This window comes from Rhyacophila brunnea, unplaced genomic scaffold (genome assembly GCF_057557595.1).
Source record: "Rhyacophila brunnea isolate RB1 unplaced genomic scaffold, BYU_Rbru_1.0 scaffold_21, whole genome shotgun sequence".
NCBI lineage: Eukaryota > Metazoa > Arthropoda > Insecta > Trichoptera > Rhyacophilidae > Rhyacophila > Rhyacophila brunnea.
In genome coordinates, this window is record NW_028232871.1 from 14,029,908 (window position 1) to 14,052,842 (window position 22,935).

The 22,935-nt window shown below is 34.6% G+C and overlaps 1 protein-coding gene across 2 annotated transcripts in view; it reads left to right on the forward strand.

Annotated features, from left to right (window-relative positions):
- The window catches only part of LOC147070755 (uncharacterized), a 282,231-nt gene that overhangs the window by 90,691 nt on the left and 168,605 nt on the right, over nt 1–22,935 (forward strand). For both annotated transcript variants that reach the window (XM_085949174.1, XM_085949175.1), the window contains exon 4: nt 18,994–19,065. In XM_085949174.1, coding sequence (XP_085805300.1) covers nt 18,994–19,065 — 72 coding nt within the window. The remainder of the gene's footprint in view (nt 1–18,993; nt 19,066–22,935) is intronic.

Consider the following 22,935-nt stretch of genomic DNA (forward strand, 5'->3'; position numbering starts at 1 on the left):
AAAGTTTGTCGAAAAATACTCGTTTGAGAAACTGTCAGAAGGAAAATAATTATATACATTAAAATAAAGATGTCAAAGAATTTTTTCTGAACACGCTCTAAAACAAGTTTATAGGAAACCTCATAAGGACTCCAGATAATGGAACCATATTCAAGAATACTCCGTACTACCGACACATAGAGTGTACATAAAACAGTTGTATTCTTGAATGGCAATGGAATGGAAAATGGAATCAATATTTTTCATAGATAAAAACCATGTTGTTGAATTCATAATGTAAATAATTTGACAATATCTAAGTAAATTCAAAATACATACATATGCTAATAGTACATAAAAAAAACTGAAAAGATTTTGAAGTGTTAATCATCCGGTGCAAGCTAATTACTGCCGACATCCCTTTATGATGATTTTATAAAAGGGAAATTGGGCCCAAGCGAAAAGGTCTCTTCGGTCAGTGTCGCGTGAGGTTCAAATTCTCATGAGTAGGGTTTGCGAGAAAATTCCACCCCCATAGGCTGTAATGCTATAGAAATAAACACCCCCTCGCGTACGAGAAACAACATTGGTTTGAGCGCTGGTACCAAGTAAATTGTATTTAAAAAAAATACATACTTATAATATATTATAAAAATTGTAGATAAATATTCCTATTCGTCCTGTATCATTTTCTATCAGAGTTTGGAAACCGCTCATTTTAAAAATTGTTTAGAGAGAGGTTATTTTCGAAAAATAAAGTTGTAATATAACAAATTATAGCAGTGCGTAAGGCGGGCTAGATTCCCGGTAAGGTCACAACATATTATCTATGTGATTTTCTCAAAGTCTGAGTGTTTGTATCATTGGGCCTATTGGCCTGTTGTAGTGTTATAAAGAATATAATAGAATAGAAAAGAATATAATATATATAAATACATAGTATTTAATTTCGATAATAACGTGAGTTCCACGTCCTGCATACTACTTTCCCGGGAGCATTTTCCATGTTTAGATACTCCGAGATTTGATTCTACTATAAGCCAACAGCTCTAACTAGATTATCCTCCACATAACATTGGCATTGTAAACAGTGACATGGATTTGTGGGTATACCTACGCAACCGTATAATTGTATTAGTAAAAGCCAGGCACTTGATTGGTTTACTCACGTATGCCGTATAATTGTATTAGTAAATTCCATGCACTTAATTGGTTTACTCACGTTTTAAATTTTAAAAAATCTATTCCAAATTGCAAGGTTACGTGGAGGATACTCTACTTGTGAGATGCTGATTTCTGAATATTACAAATCTAAACTTGGTCATCGTGTGCGCGTGGAGTGTATTAGGACTGTTTGTGTCGTCAGCGCCGCACTGTTTCGTCAATTAAAATAAAATAAAATATTTCTTATACTGTCACCACGATAAATAACGTGTCCGGAAACTTGTAAGTATGCATTTCGCCGTATCACACTTCACCGTGATACGTTGTATAAAAACCATCCAACCTCTTTGGGTCGTATGATAGTACTGACATAAAATTCATGTCTGAATAAAACACGGTTCTTGTCGGTTTACACTTTACAGGAATCCAGCAGCAAACAAATTTTGAAAATAGCCGGTACCCTGGTATATTTGTTAGGTTAGGTTAGGTTTTCATTCTTGAATTCATGAATTTTGCCAAAATCAGCTATGAAAATTGAATTAATGTTCATATCGAATCTAATAAAATTGGAAACCGTATGGCGTATAATATACGGTCATCTATTTCCGATAGAAAGCTCACGGCAAACCGTGCCACGGTGAAATGTTGTACGTACAATTTGCATGTAATCGATAAATAATAATTCATTCATCTAGACAAATTTGATTTTTTTCTGTTCCTGAGGTTAGGTAGTCCGACCCCTTTATATCTTTGTGTGCGAGCTTGCAGATTGGCCACCATCAATGTAATCATTGTTTTATTGTCTACCACTCGGAACAGTTCGGTAGTCCTGTACTCGTATCAATCACTGTAGTTCTTAAACAACGAAATTAGCCACATTTCACTGTCATACAGGGCTACAGAACGCGCTGAACAAAATCAATTAGATCAACGAAATAACGTTAGGTACACCTATGGCATCATTTTTATTTATTTTGTAGCGTTCATACGTTAAATTGTGTCCAACATAGCGAATATGTGGATGACTTTTGTTTTATCCTAATAATGACTACTTAAACGTAGGCTTGCAATTTGAGGATGTATGCCAGCTTGTCTTAAGGGTTAATTTCGCAAACATTCAACGTTGGCTCGCGTTCCTCTATCACATAAGTTTTTATTAATTTATTATTTTCATTCTCGTCCCCCCCACTGTTGAGGATCTTGACTACTTTTAAATAGCCTAGTAATGTGTCTCCTAGCAATTCCTGCATTTTACCGAACGTATAACTGGTGGAGACTTGGTGATCGCTTCATCATAATTATTCAAATTAAAGAGTAAAAAGATCCCGGGACCTGAAACCCCTCGAAAATCCCTCCATAATCATACCCAGTTCTTGAAGTGTATCGCTACCGACTTAAATCGTCGAAAATTAAGAATGTAATAGCGGTTGTACACGTGCATGGATTTTCTTGCAGCAATAGTGTATATGTGCAATGATAACTGTTTACACGTAAAAATGCTGACTGTCTCGCCAATCTCATTCTTCAAGAGTAAGCGAGACGAGATGTTGTCATTTTATAGTACTATTTGACAGTCGTGAAAAATCGGTTAACCTCAAAATGTGTCTGCGCCGTGTAGTTCGTATTTTACCGGTAGGTTCGCCACTATTGTTCATCTGCGCAGGTGCAGATATCGAACAAATCCCAACTGCCAACTTTTGATTCATGCATGCAATCTTGCAACTTGCATGATAATACATACATACGTGTAATAACACGTGCATTTTCTTGTTGTGGCCGCGATAATACGTAGGTACTGTCAGTAATAAATTCATGCACGTGTAAATGGGGTATAAGAGTATTTTTATTTAATATCGTTGTGAGGAAGTTCAGAAACATTTCGAATCCCATTTCATTTAGTATAATTGTATCAAGGATCATTCCAATGGCCATGATCAATTCCATACCAATACATCATAAATATTGTAGATTATAAGTATTCAGTGTTGAATAAAACAAATCTACTTATAATTTACTTACCATGTATTATTCAATTAGGAATCATTTAAAGTGAAAGAGCTAGTTAGCTACATGCCAACATATTCAAAAATACTTACCTAAATTGTATATCTACTGACTATTTCAGAGAAAAACTACAAAACTGATTGCAAAAAAATGCAATGTACAATACGTAGTTGGCCATTACCATCTACCTTGTGGCTTGGTTTTTCCCAGTGTTACAGGCAAAAATTTTAAATACACTAAACGTAGAGGACATCCGTGCATGCAGTAATTGCACCAATTTCAATTAAGTAAAACATTTGCCGTGTAATGTGCTAATATCGCTCCAAAGAGGAGGGGGCATCCACATTCTGGCGAAACGCTCATGCGAGGGCCGCAACGCGCGCCGGCGAACAACGTGTGCATATATTTATGCACGTGGAACTTTAGTGTCGACTCCCTGCGCCCACCCGCGGGCGCCCGAATTTGTGACACCCCTGCCTCCTTGGCGGCGCCGTGCCAAGGGAAAATTAACAGTAAGTATTGAAATGAGAAAAATCGCAGTATTTTGACAACATATTTTTTGTAGATGAGATGAAATATGCAAGGGCGTGATTACAAAGTTACACTAATTCAAAATTGACCCCCCCCCCCTTCTTAATATACCTTAATATTTTTAAGGGAAACATACACAGGAAATCATTATTTATTCTCAACAAAATATATTTTATATTAAGTAGGTAGGGGAGCAAGGGGGAATTGGAGCCTACTAAGGAAATTATTACTATTATATACAAAAATAAAAAATCTTAATATATAATTTATGTATTATACAAAAAATATATATACTGAAAAAAATAGTATTATATAAACTAGAAAATAAGTAGATAATACAACCATAGATAGATATATATACATAATAAATATATTCATAGGTTATTTACATATTCATTAGATATAGTCATTTAACTGTCATTTCCTTTTGTTTGTAAGAAATAAAAAGGCTTTTTTATTTTTTATTAAGGAAATTATGAAAAAAGTAACACAATTTTCTAATCGTTTATTATTAAGGCTTGAAATGAGTCCTTTGGTTACATAGTAATAATATTACTGCAATTTCCACTCAAAAATTCTATAACTAAAGCGTCAATTACATTGAGCTTCTTTACGAGCTGTTTATTGGCGAATTTACAATCTGCCTGTAAAGTCGCCCAGTGTAATCATCGAACAAGCTAATAAGCGGGTTGTAAACACTCTACCGAGAAAAGTTGAAAGCCGGTCAACTTTAGACGGTACACGCCGGCGTGTGGCCCTACTGCGGCTGCGCAGTAGAGCGCAGTAGCAACCTCCCGGTAAAAAAACGAACTACGTTCTGTCAAAATAGTCGCTGGCTTGTGGCTTCTCAGCGAATGGAAAGTTTTGTGTGTAATCATCAAATCGCAGTAGCTGAATAGCCCGCTTTTAAATTCGCCAACAAACAGCTCGTAAAGAAGCTCAATGTAATTGATGCTTAAGGTAAAAATTTTTTTTTTCCCAAAAAACACATTTGGCTCCAAATACCCCACATGTCGGGTAATGAGAGCCAAAAAATTACCAAAAATGTAATGGGAGGTTCATATTTTAATATTCTTAGAAACATTTAATACACATTATAACAGACAGGTACAATAAAATGATAAATATTTACTATTGTAATTAAACAAAAATATGCTCAAGTACTAAAAATATCAAAAGAATCAACACACGTTATGTAACTAAGCAAAAAACACAAATATAATCTTTCGGGTTTCGGAGGGCTTCGGATGGCGACTGTAAGTGCAACCATCGCACAGCATCTCATTCTACCGAGATGCGGACCTCGGGACAGTATCATAAGTAGTGTACGAGAACTACTGTAACATACTCTTGTACTGACTGTTTACCAGTGGCGACGACTCCATATTAGGCGATTATTTGAAGCCTACCTTCTTAAGAAAAATATTTTTTAATTGCATATTGACTTATTTATATACTCACTTGATTATATATTCTAAAAAATAATTTATTTTGTCAACGAGAGATGCCGTATGTGTAGGAATGTATTACACAGATAATTACAAAACAATCTGCAAAGGTTTTAAAAAATATACCACAGCGCGCCATCTGTCTTGACGTAAATAAAGGTCGGATTATGTTTCAAATAATTCTCAATTTTTTTCATATGGACTTAACTTCACGTAGCCCCGCCCAGTCTGTCGAATTGTATGAACTAAGGTAAGCTCCGATCGCAAAGCCTAAAACTAAATAATTAATAATTAGATAATTTAAAAAATATATATTTTCTATGGTGTTTAATCGAATATTAATAAATATAGACAGTTTTTAAAAATAAAAAGAACCTTTATCTAATGATTTTTGATGTGTATAAATGTTTTGAAAAAATACGTACTTAATTTAAACTGATCGCGTAATTTTATGTCGTCAGTGAGTTTTTGAAGTTTCATTAATTTAGTGTGTCGTTGTCATTAGTGTGTACCTATTCATTAGTAGTAATATCGTATTATCTTTTTATTTCTCGTAAGTGTACCTGACAAGTGTGTTCTTTTTATCAGATCTCCACAGCCTACCTCTTTCCAAAAGTCACCCTTCGCCACTGCTGTTTACGCTGCAAATAAAACTCGTTCCTCCATCCATCGAAGCAACCGCCAAATCTCGACTTCTCCATCCACAACACCATGACCCCCACATGCCTTTATCACAGTTAATATCCCGGGATAATTAACTATCAGTTGGTATACGACGTAGCATATTAAATTTATTTACTTATACTTCTTTTTATTGAATTTGTTAACGCAAGTACGTTAGTAAGTTACGTGACATGTTATAATATAAATAAAATATTTTTTTGACTTTTGCACAGTTGCAACTCTCTCCCTCCCATATGAGCAATGTATTCAGAGGGTAGGGGGAGGTGTTTTGAAGTAATACCGGTACGGAGTACGGGGAAATGGCGGTGTGGCCCACCGTCATTATTGGAGTGAAGAGGAAACAAAGGTATGGCTCGGGGTAGGGGCGGAAGGGTGCGCGATTTGCGCGCGCAAATAAAACCGCTAATGTAAATAAATCCCTTTAACGGGCAACACTGGCCTCGTAAACAATAATAACACCAGAAGACAGGATGACGATATTCGCGGGACTTCACCATTACTCCTCTACATGGGGAGATAATTTAGTTACATGTAAATTGTACGTATTACATTTCACCGTAGCACAGTTCGCCGTGAGCTTTCTTATCGGAAAGAGATGACCGTACCTACTACATTGTCATCTCTGAAAAATTACGCGTTGTTCGTGGAGCATTGGAGACAATAATTTTCCTTCAAGAATGAAAACCTAACCTAACCAATGTTCCCTGTTGTGTGCGTGTGCGCGCGCACACCTACCAAAATTTGTCCGCACACATGTTTTCATCCCCCACACAGTCCTCACACAAAAATATTTTAAAAGAAAGTTTCCTTTGCCAGATTTTAGTTTTGCTCGAATGCACGAAACCATCACATGGACCATTCTTCGACTCATTTCTCGGAAGGCGAAGGTCAAGTGCGACTAACGCGAGCATGCAAGTGATATTCGATGTCGAGCGGGATCACTATATCTGTCCCGTTCTATCGCGTGCCAAAGTGTACGAAAAAAAGATACGTATTTTAGTGTTTATCAATGACCACCTATGTGCCGGGTCCTCTACATAGTCTTTGACATGTTTCAACTTGCAAGTAACATTGTCAGTACAGTCTTATAGTAGTCCTTATAGTGAAAACATCACAGTTCGTACCAAAAATCAGAACAACATTGCGTAGCTCACAGAGAAGATTTAGGAATCGATGATGCCTGGAAACAAGTTTCAATAATGCAGTATATTGAAACTTTCTTAAAAACAACCTATACAATGTTCAGCTGTTCAGCAGGTCATCTGTTATAAAATGTTGATTTGAATAATAATTGCATGACCGGTTTGAGCCATTTCGAGACTTTTATTAAATATATTAAATGGATTGCGTACAAGACTTACTTTGTACCTAGTCATAGACATTAATAATAACACTACAAAAATTACGTCGATGGCAATCTAAATTCTAACCAACGTTTTCATTCATCACTTTGTGTAGGTCTACTAAGAATATTATTACAATACACAACATTCCCCCACCTAAATACCCTCCCCCCCACAAGAAGGTACGTATCAAGTCATTATTGAGCCCCTCTTAAAAAGTAATACACTTGGGTTGAACGAAAAAAAGTAAAAAATGAGAAGGAGATCGCTTTCAAAAAAGACGCTCGGCTAAGCCCCCCCCCCCTACAGCATTATAACAAAAATAAATTATCCTTAAGAAATTGAAGATGGTTGAGGCGACCACATCGAATGAATAGAAAGCCACTTCAATTTGAGGATAAATTTTCAGCAACACAAAGGCTTCGTTTTTTTTCTTTTCGTATTTAAGAAAATCTGATACCATTGCCGATTTTCCTTCTTCATTCTTTCCGGAAGTTTGCAGGTACCCCAATTTAATTTATCAACGACACAAGATTGTCCCTTTTAATAATGTACATTTTTTTTATCTAGATGTCAGTGGCGAAGGGTGACAGTGACTGTTAAGATCCGACATAAATAGTGTACACTAAACTTTGTCAGTCGTGCGTATTTATTTTCATTGGACTAAACACTACAATATGTAGTTTAGACATTGTGTATTAGTTTTTTTAAATTCAATTACACCCTGTCTAAGTTAATTTATTGACGACACAAGATTGTCCCTTTTAATAATAATGGTAATTTTTTATTTCTGAATAAGCGTAAGTATCTATCTAGATATCATTGGCGAAGGGTGGAGGTAGACTGTTAAGATCCAACATAAATAGTGCACATTAAACTTTGTTAGTCATACGTATTTATTTTTATCGGACTACAATATGTAGATATTGTGTTAGTTTTTTTTAATTCAATTAAACCCTGCCCAATTTAATTTATGAACGACACAAGATTGTCCCTTTTATAATAATGGTACATTTTTTTATCTAGATGCACTATTTATGTCGAATCTTAACAGCTTACCTCCACCCCTCGCCACAGCTATAATAGTATTCTATTGGATATTTAGTATTAAGGCAAAGTGAAACACTACTGAAAATTTACCGATGGCATCTACCGGCAGAATACGAAAGATCGAATTTAATATTGTTTCCAATGTCACTACTCAAAGACAAACGGTAATTTAATATTCGCACCATCAGTAAAATACTGTCGTAAGTCTGAAGTCTTTTGTCTTTTTTTGAATAAAATAATTTGGCATCACAAGCTCAAAATAATATTGTCAGCAAAAAATCATTTCAGAAGTAGGTATATAAAATTTTACCATGACCAATGTCTTAAGAGAATACTGTCGTAACTCAGAATTATTTAAATTTGCTTAGGTATGTGTTAAATAAATGTTATGATACATACCTACAGAATTATCTATACATTTTTACAGAAGGTAATCCACTTCCTCTACTTTTTGTTCCCTGATCTTAAGCAAATTTTGCTTTTATACAATTAGTCATTTACTAATGTTAGATTAAATATTAAATGCATAATAGAGTAATAATATAAAAAGAGTGTGTATTGTTCAGCTATATGAAGTGTTTTTTTGTCACGTAAACGATACGCGCAATCAATATTGGTAATATTTCTTGCAGTACCTATACCTATTATGGTATGTCCGTCATTAAATCATAAACCAAAACTGGCTTTACAATCAAATACGAAACAACAAAATACGAAATCAAGGACGAAACCGGTCTTAATTAATTGATTGATGAAAATTGCGTTTTATTAAATTAAAACAACAATACAATGCAGTTCCAACATGAATTGACAGTTAACAAAATAAAAGAAATCTAAAATCAAAATCAAAACCACTGCTTGCTGCAAGCTTTTCATTTCTATCATAATAATCTTTCTGGGATCTGTATGTAGGTAGGTATATAATGACAGTTTGTATATAATATTATCTTTGAACCACCTTGCAAGAAAAAGCAAGGGTGTGTGGTTCATAATAAATATAAACAATCCTCGTTGATAGTGTGATCATGTTTATATTTTATGGAATTAAATTAACCCAGATTATATAAGAATTCAATTATTTTCTCGCAGTGCTCAGCTACAAACTGCTATGGGACATTGGGGTGATAATGTGATCCCATGAGGCTACTCCAGAGTCATGTTAATCCAATGGGGAATTGCAGGTCTCTAGACGCAGTACTTATATGTATAGTTAAGTATGTGGGTTCAATTTCATTTGAACATTTATTCAATTATATCTTATGATTGAATACTTACCTATATAGGTACTTCAATGTCTTTTGAGTTTGAAATCAGAACCAGAATTCCCCTTATATTTTCTCAACATGTTGTATTTGGTTAGAGCATTACAGAACTAACCGATTAAACAATATAATGTTTGAGGCTTTCACGGTTGTTTTTTATCGTAGTAGATTTTTGGGTTTCCACCGTGTGTCCTTCTTCCATCTTTACTTGACGTTTCGGGCTCGTTGTAGAGGCCATTATCAAGAGATGATATGTTTTATGATGAAAATGTAGTGTAGGTATGTGAATGTAAGCGTTGCTTTAAGAATGTCAAAAGAAATCCGATTAGCTAAGAGCAAACGTTGCTCGGAGTAATCTGTCATTCGTTACGACCAGGGACACCGGCTCGAATATTGGATTTTGCTGATAGTGCCGGAATCCATGACGTTTTTGACCGTAATCCATCATCCCTATAATATTTTCAGGGTTTTTATGGATTTCAATGGCCTCCTTTACCAATCGTGTGAAATATCTTTTATTCCGACCCACAATCTTGGTTTCAAAGTCAAATTTGTGTCCTGTATCCATCGAGTGCTCGGCAATTGCCGACATCGTGTAATGTTTAAGTCGGTATGCCCTCTCGTGTTCTCTCACACGCTTCTTTGCTGTTCTAGAAGTTTGGCCTATATACTTTTTTGGGCATCCGCGACAGCTCAACTGGTATACACCTGCCGAGTTTGGACTGCGTTGCGTTTGGTTGCGAGTCCTTTACTGGTCTTAACATAAGTTTGGGACCTTTGTCGATGTTGAGAATATTGTTTCGATTTCATGTTTTCGAAGTATCCTGGAAATTGTATCGGTGGTGTTTTTGATATAATGTAGATAGGCCCGGCGTTTGAACTGTATCTCTTCCTCCTAGCTAATATACACGAGTATACTTGTGGAAATGAATTGTGTTAAGAAATATCGAGAAGTGAAACCATGAAAATTGTCAAAACATACGTATTGTTTTTATTGAACTTAGACTACAATTTACAGTTGGTGTTGGTTAACTTTTAAAAATCAATTAAACCCTGCCTAAACCAAACAATAATGGTATTGGTATATTTTGGATAATACGACTAAATTTTGCACACTTTTTCATTCATACTTATTTGTTTTCGTTAGATTAAGAATACATATTACACATACCTATTGTTATTAAAATAAATTCATTAAAACCTGCCTAACCAAACAATAAGAGATAATATCTATAAAATATCCAAATTTGTGTATGATTTAATTGCATAATTTAAGATATTTTATAGGTATTTTTTGACTATTATCTATTATGGCTTGGTTTAATTGAATTTTAAAAACTAACCAACGCCATCTGTAAAATTATTGTAGTCTTATTTCAATGTAAACAATACGTATGACTGACAAAGTAATGTGCACTATTTATGACGGATCTTAACAGCCTACCTCCACCCTTCGCCACTGATAGATTGATAATTTTATATACATTTACATAAAAGGACGTTATACATACGTCAAAGATTTGTCCAGACATTGAAAGTGTCAATTGTTATCATAAGTTTTTCAACATATTAAGCTATTACCTAAACTTTTACCTACTTACTTATATAATATGAAAATTAATGCAATATATCTAACAATACGTATTATTTTTTAATCTACATAACCTGTCCCATATTTCCAATTAATTCTCTCACCCAAAATCTAATCATAAAATCCGAATTAATATTTATACCACTGGTCAGGATTAACAGAAACAATTTACACACAGCAGATAACAACGACCCGCAACAAAACCACCCCTGCGCCACTTTTCAACCCCCGCATCCCTCTACAGCAGGTTTTAAGTGCTTAGCGATAAATTATCGGGCACTCCCCCTCCCTTAATTTGGTACTGAGCACTACTAATCCTTATAATATGTGAAAAAGTGAAATTTCGATTAACCCCCGGTGTCCGGGGGACGTGTGAGTGTGCAACCCCTTTGGGATATATCTGGTAATGGCGCTTGCAGATAAAAGGCTCTCAAAGTGTTGACTGTTGTGATCGTTTATTTCAATTACATGATCTGTAGATACCTTATCCTGTGAATTACGTGAAAACACGAAACCGACCGAAATAAATAAATAAAATAATCACAAGATTTCAAATTTCGGTAAAAAATATAGGCATGGGACTAAGAAGTTAGAAATTTGAAAAAGTGTCTATTCCGAGAGCAGGCTTGGCTAGGTGGGGGGGGGGGGGTCATTTTGATATTTAAGGATTAGATGCCACTGACTTCCACAATTTACCCCGCTTACTACTTAGTTATAACCTTAGTTTTTTGCATAGCTAAGCGTCGATAACCTGCGAGCGCGTGTTGCTAAAATTGATATTTTTTGTGTTAAACATAAAGTCAGTGGTAAATATTTTTAGTTAATTAAGTAGAAAAGATGGTTCTGTGTGTTATATTAAAATGTGGTAACCGTACTGATAAGCAAGAAGATGGTATTACGTTTCATGGGTAAGTTGATACATGTTCATGATAATTTATTTGTATACTATTATATATTTTAATATCAGTGACCTAGTGTTTCTTTAAAATAACTTAAATTATGGATATCTCTACCTAATGGTTGCATTTTGAACGCTTCAAAATACTATATGACGTAAAAAAAGAGAAAATTATATTTTAATTCTGAGCGTCTAGTGCGAGCACTAGTGAAATGATATATGGTCTCAAACATTTGTGTACGAATGCGTTTGCTCGCCCACAAACCAAACGCACGGCACGCAGTTTCATTTAGCAATGCAATGGGTGGCGTCTAGATGTATCTATAGTCTAAGGTTATAACCTTTCATCGCTTTAACCGCGAAATATCGCACTTTTCCAGATACATTATCCATACCCGGATACTCGGAAACATATGGCGTACAGGTATAACTAATGGTGTTCACCAACCAGTTATTGTGAATTGTCGCATCCACAAGTGGTTATGCGCGTGGCTTAACGGTCATAATTATTAGGATCGTTAGTGTCCGTTTGTATCGTCAACGTTATCTTGTTTTTAGTCATAGAAACGTGCATGGATTTACTTCTGGGGGTCCCGACAAAACCGCCCGGACAAACCCGCCTAGACAAAACCACCCGCAAAAAATATATAAAATAACTTTTTTGGTTTTTCGAAATGCGTATCGATAGAAATTTACATACTTATGATAATAAGTGTAATTTGAGATTTAATCCGTTGCAGCTGTTAATAGAGTAATAACTTAAAATCATCAACTTTTAACACATAGTTAATGCCTTTGTATGGTAGTATTTCTAATTAAGAGTTTTAGCACGCAATATTGAAATTTATTATATATCTTTTTTTTATTTATCAAATATTATGTAAAAATAAAAATTGTCTCAATTATTTATTGTTTTGGCGGCAATGTCTGGGTGGTAATATCCGGGCGGTTTTGTTCGAGCGGTTTTGTCGAGACCCCCAGTAGTAAATCCATACACGTGTAAACGGGGTCTAGGACGATTTGGCACCGGACAACTGGACGCCACGGAATTCGAAAATAAATAGACGTTAGGTACTTACAGGTACTTTAAAAAAAATATTCAATATTATTATGTATACTTCAATGATTATATTATGATTTAATAGTTGGTAAGAATGTAAATATGCAGACGTAAACAATGATTTAATCGTGCATACGTTTAAGTTCCAACGAAAAAAGAGTTTTTTATTTAATATAAAGCCTTAGGCATGGTAATTCTCAATCCGCGATAAAGAATACATTATGTTAAGAGTAAAATTAATTCAAGCTACTGAGTAGTAGATAGAAACAGATTAAAATACCTCGTCTACACGTGTCTACGACAGTGCGGCGTCCAATTGTCCGGAGGCCAGTCGTCCCATTCCCTGTAAGTTAGTTGTATAAATATTATTGTCATGCAAAACAGCATAAGAAATTATTATTTCTGATAAATTTTAATAACAAGTTTGAGAGGCTTTGCGAGAGAAAGGAAGGGTGCTTATCTCGTAGTATTTGAACATTTAATTTGGAAACATTACATCGGTTAATAAATTATTGCGTGGAGTTTGGGGCGGTATAAATTGGTTGTTTGGTCCAAGTTTACACGCGTCGGACGCGAAAGGGTTAAGACAACGCTTGTCAAACCTTATCGTAACAAATTATCGACGTTGTTGTGTTTTTTTTACTGTACAAATTGGTGCACGTATGATTGAATTATTTGATTTAATGAGGGAATGGATCATTAAATATGCGATAATTAAATTATGAAATATTGTCACGTCATTTAACTAGTACGAAAACATTTGTACGACGGAATGTTTTCCACAATATGAAGCGAAAATTACATTCAAAGCTAAAAATTATCAGCATAGATATTATATAGGTACCTATATTTGTATACGGAGTCGAGTCATGGACCCTGAAAGCAAGGGAGCGGAAGGCAATTGATGCCTTTGAGATATGGTGTTAGCAGTGACGGCTCGACGACTTTTTAGGTGGTGGGGTTTAGCCATTAATTATTAAATATATACACCTACCTACTTTCTCCTGTTATAATTATGTACTAAGCTACTTATAATAATATGATTTTATTATTGGGAAATGAGTAATTTTTCAGAATTAATAATACTATTATCTGAGTCGTTACTTAATCACATCTAAAAAGCATGCTTAAAAATATTAAGTTAATTAATAATAATTATTATTATAGACTACAACGACGTACGGCGAGCTTTTTTTACTCACCTCGGGGTTATTTGAATCGCTCACCAGTAAGCATATACTAACGCTAATGGATTCACATACTTTGTATAACGAGATTTGAACCGCGGCTACGGGGTGAGACCGGTCGTACCCGGTCAACGAAAAATAGGCGCCATAGCTTTCTTAATTTATACATAGATGTCACCGTGAAATAGAGCGTACTTAATTTAATTAATCATTTTAATATCACGTAATCAGCATTATGTTATTAAGTACATAATTTACGATCATTGCTTTATTTATTTGTATAATAAGTAATAATAAAATAAATATCTTTATAAATACCGAAGGGTTTAGATAAAATTAATTCTACAAAAATAAAAAAATGGACAAAATAAATAGTTAATTAAATCATGTAATTAGGTAGGTATATTATAACAATGATAAAAATATCGGACATGGAATGTACCATCCCCACATAGTGATGTGGGATGGTACCTACGAACCCTTAAGGTAGAGCCGCCCCTGGGTGTTAGCGCCGAATGCTTCGTATTTCATGGACAGAACACAGGACGAACTAGTGAATCACCATGATGATTTGACTGTCAAAATATCTTTTGAATGGGTTGACCCCTTTTGCGTTCTGTATTCTACGACATGCAAGGCTTGTGTCATTGGAACTCATGAATTGGTGCAACCATTTGAAGCATCTAATGAATGTTTGGTCTAATATTCTGACCTGGCTCGTCTAAAAGATATTAACAGATTTATAATTAGGCCACGCGCTTTCGATAACCACACATGGATGCTACCGGTCACAATAAATACTAGGTGAGCACCCGTAGTTAAATAGATCCATCCCCCATAACGTTTTTTTGTATGCGCGTCTGCTCCCCAGTGACGATGCAATTGTATCAATGTGCAATATGTATGATAGTAGACGCTTTTGGAAGTTTGCTAAGTTAAGTTTCTTTATATTATATACTAAACTAGAGGCACCAAGTAAAAAATATGAAGCTTGTAATTTATTTTAAAACTTCACATTTTATTTTTTCAAGAGTCAATATTGTTTCATGTACTTTTGGTTAGGATATGAAATAAGGAACAGGCAGGGTAGACTCCAATAATGAATAACTCAGAATTTGGTGCGTGAATGAAATGAACCCTGGTTTTATTATCTCCTTCCAAATAAATAACAATTTAATTATTACAGATAAGTTTACAGATTATAATTTAGATGGGTGAAATCACGAGTATGCGTTCTGATGGATTTACGAGTTCGACCGGGCAAAGCGAAACGATAACCTTACGGTTCAACCTTTGATAACTGAAAGATGATGCCGCTTTCTTCTACTGAGTGTTTTATATTGATTCGATACAATAGAAAATGCTGCTATCAACTACTTGAATATTTTTGATATTCATGCTTATGAGGTTTATTGTGCTATGAATGCGTGATTCGTTTCGTAAATTGTAAACAATTGATTTTAATTTGAACAATAATTATGCAGTTTTTAAGTTTTCAGCTCTTTGCTTGATTACCTCGAAAAAACTTACATAAAATGATAATATATGTGAACAAAATATTTTTAGAATATATTACATCATTTTCATCCTAGAGCAGGTGCAAAGTTATGAAGCGTGTACTGTACTCTACAAGTGGTTAACTTAACGTTACATGTGATTATAATTATTCTAGATTATTATCATGAATAGGGCCCGGATTTATATGCTAGTGCATGTTTTGTTAGGGTGTATGCATAGCTATGAGAGTTGCACAGAAATCTGTTTTGAAAGACACAGAATCCAAAAATAAAATTTTATCGTTAGAGCATATTTGAGATATTAGTGCATATTTCATAAATAAATGCATATTTTAGAGCTTTTGAATTTAATTTATAATTTTAGTTTTTTAAATTATTTTATAGAAATATTACTAAGTTAGGAAGGTAGATAGTTTAGATGCACTTGCATTTTAATGCCATCTCCGACCTGTGGATTTATCAGAAAAAGTGAAGTCAACTCGGGCACTTTTATTTAAAGTTTTCCCAATCACCTCTGTGGACGTTGAGAGGTCGTTTTCCGCATAATATAAATAAAATACTGACAGATACCTATGCGGAAAAAATTAATGCCAGAGCATATTGAAAAAAATATTTCGGGCAAAAAACAGAAAATAGTTAAGTATGTCATTTTTGTTTATAAAGTTATGTTTGGTTTACATTGCATTTATTATTCAATTATTTGTACTTGTGAAAAAACTATTTTGAAAATTGTAATTGATTAACATTATATTCATTGTTTGTGTTTTTTTCTTCTGCTATCGTATCATGTTGAAAAATTATTAACTAGTTGTTCGATTTTTTGTAAGTAATATTGGGTAAAGTGGGTATTTGCATTTTTTTCCCCACAAAAATGTCAATTTTTAATTGCATATTTCTTCGGTTTTAGTGCATATTCTATTGATTTTAAGTGCATACGTGCATGCATATAATCATGCTTTTTGTTGATTAATAAATCCGCTCCGTAATCATGAGATAATGTAAGGCAGACATCTTGTTTTGAGAATGGCTGATGGAAGGGGTCGTTAGCGATTATTCAGCGTAACAGAACGAATCGTCAGAAAGTATGTTTGCATGTGGGTTTATTTGAAATGCAAATACTTAAAATTTTCGCACTCAGACTTGCTTTGTGAAATGAAATTAGTACCGGATCAAAATCTACGAAGACTTTACTAGTAATAATACCTACATAATATGTATTGTTAGTTTACCTATCACTGATTATTAATTTAAAGACTTCTTGAACATATTTTATCAGTGGCGAAGAGTGAAGGTAGGTTATTAAGATTCTACATGAATAGTTCATACTAAACTTTGTCAGTCATACTTATTTGTTTTCATTGAACTAAGAATGTAATTTACAGATGTTACTGGTTAGTTTTTAAAATTCAATTAAGCCATGCCGAAACCAAGCCATAATAGTTTACGTATGCTGTGGCGATCCGACAAAAATAGTGCACATTTTTTCATTAATGTTTATTTGTTTTTATTGAACTAAAACTATAATGTGTAGATAGTGTTGGTTAGTTTTTTTGTTTTATTTTTATCTCCACATTGTAGTCTTCGTTCAATGAAAACAAATACGTTCGACTGACAAAGTTTAGTGTGGACTATTTATGTTGGATCTTGACAACCTACCTCCACCCTTCGCCACTGTATTTTATATAGATAAGTTCAGCGCTCGAAATGAACCGGAACGCACCGGAGCACGTTCGTGAAATCCTCGAAAAAAATAGCGATCCATGTTTCTACCCACAAAAATCTAATTTTGTGTTTTTTAGGCGATCTATATCTGATTTTTTTTTATCAGATGTTCCTCATAAAAGACATAGTTTGTTTTATCAACACGTGCCAACAATAATTTATTGTTGATGTTTAGGGCGGTGGGAGGGGGTGGAATTAACAAAATCCATCAGGTGCCAGTGAGTTCCGTACTTACCACGCCTACTACCTACTTATAGTGTCCCCTCCCTTCAACGGCAGACCCTGCACTTCTCCGGGTACATTCACCATATCCGTACACTACGTATTTAAGTCTAATAGATACTTGGCATGCAGCTATAACTGCTCACCTCATCATTTATGGCACTATAACTTTTGGTTGGTCTTGGCCTCTTTCAAAAACTTCTTCAGTCCTGGACAATCTAGCGCCCCTCCTATGGCGCAGTCCAGCCATCTCAATTTCCGTGTCCGGAAACTTGTACGTATGCAGTTTTCCGTATCACACTTCGCCGTGAAAATGTTGTATCGGAATTATATGGCCGTACATTAAATACTGTCCAACCTCTTTGGGTCGTATTGACATAAAATATATGTCTAAATAAAATCCTACTTGTCAGTTTACACTTTACAGGAAGCCAACACCAAACAAAATTTGAAAATAGCCGATATACTGAATTATTTTTTAGGTTAGGTTACGTTTTCATTCTTAAATTCATGAATTTTGCCAAAGTCAGCTATGAAAATTGAATTAATTTTCATATTGAATCTAACAAAATTGGAAACCGTATAGTATACGGATATCTTTTGCCGATATAAAGCTCACGGTGAACTGTGCCACGGTGAAATGTTCTACGTACAATTTACATGTAACCTTCAATTTCGGCTTTCCAGGTCTTCCTTTGCCATCGGGGGTTGCGTAGATTGTAGATACCGGTTCTCGCCTACGACTCATTATCAGTGGTTGTTGAATTGGCATGATTTAACGGTCATACTTATTAGGATGGTTAGTGTTCGTTTGTATCTTCCGCGCTGTCTCGCGTTTTAGACATGGCGCGTCATAATATTAAAGCAAGCATTGGATGCTTCAGCTCCATTGACACAGGCGTCACGTGTGATAGAACACCGAAAGGAGAAAACCCAACACGTTGAGAACGCTGGTCGATAGCTAAATCACGAACAAGAAGAAAAGGTAATATTCAATTCTCTAAAATAGGGGGAACAAGGACCCCCCTCCTCTTGTGTGCGCGCCCTGAAAGAGTAGATAGACATTTGAGGAAGGTCCTGTTCAACAATGATGATAATTTAAATACCTACGTACTATCAATGTTAAAGCACAGTTCATTAGTAGATACAGTTACACATTTATGTATCTAGGTATATACCTACTACAACTTGCTGGACAGGCCTTGGATCTGCAGCCAACAAAGATCATTCTAACGTATATTTCTTCATTGTGATGTATTTAAGCCGAATATTGGAAATGCAATAACGACATTACTGATTTTCTAAAATATTTTTATTATCTTTTGTTGCAGGCGATAGTCGATTTTATGGATCTCAACTTCTTCCAATGCTGAAAGAACATTCCAGACTGCTTAACGATTCAGGTATTTCATCTAGATTTATTATCATCTAATAATTATATAAACCCATATATATTATCTCACTTTGTAGCGATGCTACAATAGCGATTTACACGGTCTCACGTCATAGCAAGAAGAGGTACGAGGCCGTGGCGCCCAATCAAGTAAAATGGTGCGACCTTGTACCTACTTATGATGTGACAGTGGAATACTTGGTAACCAAACAATGTTTAATCCAGATCAATTTGCCCCATCATTATAGAATAGTTTTTTTAACCATGTCCGATCCTAATAGGATCATATGGGTCTCCACGGAGTGGGGGTTTGTATTAACATATTTTGTTTTTACTAGAGCAGGATGTCAGCCACTTGCTCAACCTAGGTATTAGGTCCATACTCTGACTCACACACAAATTGAAAAACGATATATTGTGTACTTGCTAGACCCAGGACTCGAACCTGGGACCCACGACGTTATAGGCTTATATATTTTAAAATAAACTATTTTTTATTTAATAAGTATATCAATTTACGTACCTACATCAATATATTTTGTTCAAGAATGAATATAGGTACTTATATAATACTTGCAAAGATAAATTGCAAATGTAGGTACTAATTGACGAAACATGAAAAAAGAGTGGTTCGAGCCTTCGTCTGACAATAAAAATACACAGATATGTAAAATCATGACAATCTTGACATCCACGTTGGCCGCGCGGCTTAAGCGTCGGCTTATAGCGTCGTCGGTCCCAGGTTCGAATCCTGGGTCTGGCAAGTACACAATATATTGTTTTTCAATGTGTGTATGAGTCAGAGTATGGACCTAATAGGTTGAGCAAGTGGCTGACATCCATTTCTCGTAAAAACGAAATCTGTTAATATAAACCTACACTCTGTGGAGGCCCATATTATGATCCTATTAGGATCGGATATGGTCGAAAAAAATGTAAAATCACTAGGAGCTTTCAGTATATAGAAAAATAATATACGAATGTTTTCTAAATCATGAAGTGATCCTTCTAAACGATAAATTTAATAAATTATTTATTTTCATACATTACCTATATTAACAGATATAAAATAGGGCCACCGATTTTTGGCGCCAAATTTTATGCATGGCTTGTTTAGGTACTAAAATGGCTGTGGCCAAAAATTCAAGTCTAAAAAATCGTTATTCGAATTTGATTCAAGTAATAATAATAATCGTCAATATGGACAAACACGATTCCAGTGATTTGTCGCGCGCAAAATTCCCGCAAATTTGTCGGAATAAACTCGGGAAAAGTGGCGCCAAAGGAAGCAGTTCGCGAAAATTGGCAATTTTAAATTATTCTGAGAGGAAATTCAACAAATTGGTTAGTATTACGATCTACCTACCAATCGCGGTCCCTCTTCGCCCGCGTTCATTCCACCGCGTCACCCATTCCTATTCCGGTATTAAATTACCCGTCTATATACTCAATAACTAAGCCTAATATAGATACAATGAAGAGAACGTATATAGGTATAGAAATATTTTGGTACATTTTGGATAAAATTTGATCATTAATGAGGTCGTTTTCAAGTATTAGTTCATGTTTTGTAGTTTGTAGCGTATGCTGTAGTCAGGGATGCGCTAAAGGTGTCTGCCGCCCTTACAGCCGTATTCATACAGTCACGAATCGCACTCAACGCAGTTAATGGTTTATCGGCCGAATAATAAAACTATAAAAAATGCATACGTCACGAAGATGCGTACAGGAATGCGCACCAAACTTAAAATGGCGGCGATCTGCGCGATCTGTCAGTGTCACTTTAATATACGTCTAAATAAGTTCATCACGACGAGCGTTTAGTAGGTTTAGTTCGTCTTGATTGAAGTTAACTGCCCGTCGTCATTGGGTTATAGATGGATGCATGATGGTAAAAATGCTAAAATTGTAAAAATGTATACAGATATCGAGGATCGATGGAAATGTCAATATTGTCATTGAGCCCGCGAAGCTGTATTGCCATATAATGTAAATGTTTACTGGGTATACTTTATCCTTTTGTGCATTAAGAAGTATAAAATAAATATGATATTATAACAAATAAATTATTTAAAGTTCATGATAATTATTCATTTATAATTATTAAATTTATACTGTACCGCTTGCACATTTCTACATCTATTCACAATTTCAAATTTTTAAATTAATTATCGGGGAATCAAAATTTTAAAGTTGGTAACATTAGTCACGGCATGACGGGTATTACGTCAGCGACGTGACGTCACTATTCAACGGACTCTATTTAGGTTTATGCATGCAAATTTGCATTAAATAGCTTGAATGCAGTTTGCTGTTATATGCATACGCCAGTTAAATTGCTGCGCTCTCCCTCAAATAAAAATATATTTTTAGCGGAAATATGGCAAAGGTCAAAGAAAAGTTGGGAAATTATTTTATTGCCATCAAAATATTCATAACAAAAATGATGACAGATTTTACTTATTAAATAATATACTTAACATTCTAAATTATAATGTACCTATAGAACAGATAATAATAAATGCATATGTTATAATCCTATTTGGAATGATCTATGACCTATGTGTATCGTCGGAGCACGGAAGCTCTTTAAAAATAATCTTTAATGGCGTTGAAGAAAATTGCGCAACAGGCGACTTTTTTGCTATCCGTGAAACAAGCTCATGTGACAAAATATTTCTTCTTAAAATATTGAACCTTCATGACTCAGTTAATTTTCCGATGACTGGTTCTTAGAACCTTTGTCGCCCGTGGTTGTAGTTAGGTACATGTCTTCATTAGACAACATTTTAATAATAATATACTCTCATAATAGAATTTTATACGATATCTTTATTGGAATTGAGCCCGGCACCAAACCTTAAGAGAATGACGATTTTCTTGGAATTTTTGGCATATTATGCATTTTTAAATGGACAATACCTACTATTTGTGGAACGGCAGTTAGGAAAAACTGATTTACACTATACATATACAAGCATTAATATTTATATTTGTTAGTATTTTTTGTTATTTTTCATTTATTTTAAACTACTTTAAGTCTTAATGATATTAAGGAGAAAATCTGCATGTCAGGAAATGAGAGATATCTGTCTTATTTTTTTTTAAATCAGATAGATATTATCAAAGTGTCACATATTATACCTATACAAATTTCTTGATTTCGAAAGCTTCTTTTGGCTTTATTCAACCCTTAATTGAATGGTGTTACCTTTCAGCGACAAAATGTATAATTCTTTATACTTTTGCATGCGTGAATGAAATTTTATTTAAAAACTTACAGTTCTCTGTGTGAATAAAGTTTGCCGACAAAATAATCATAGTTTTTATTCATATGTGCCACTGTTCATATAATCATTAATATTAAACATTAAAAGCTATCGATTAAAAAAGTATGAAATGCACTTAAATGGTTTTCATCATGCATTTAATGGTTAATAGTAGTGATTATAGACTTAGACATCTCCACCTTCCTTTACTAACAGGAATATTCCATCAATCGGTTTTAATTTATTTGGTAATAATATAATATAGTAACTATATAGAACTTGGCTTTATTTCATTCTATTAGGTATTGTATTTTTATCTATGGTAAAAACATACCCACCATCCTAGGTACGTAGCTATCCAAGATTTGAAGATATTCTGACTGCCAATTTTCTACGTACGACTTCATCCGATTCCGTTGATTCGTGCGGTTTTCCCGCGTGATTTGGCAATTTTTAAGGGGGCGAGAGGCTGATTAGATGGAAGATATCTTCGAGGAGACGGAGCAGAAGATGGAATTGCCCTTCAGCTCACTTCAGCGAGTATTCTCGTTAGCGTACCCCAAAGCACCGAGTAGAGTGGATCGATATTTAAATTAACCAGTTTTATTTGG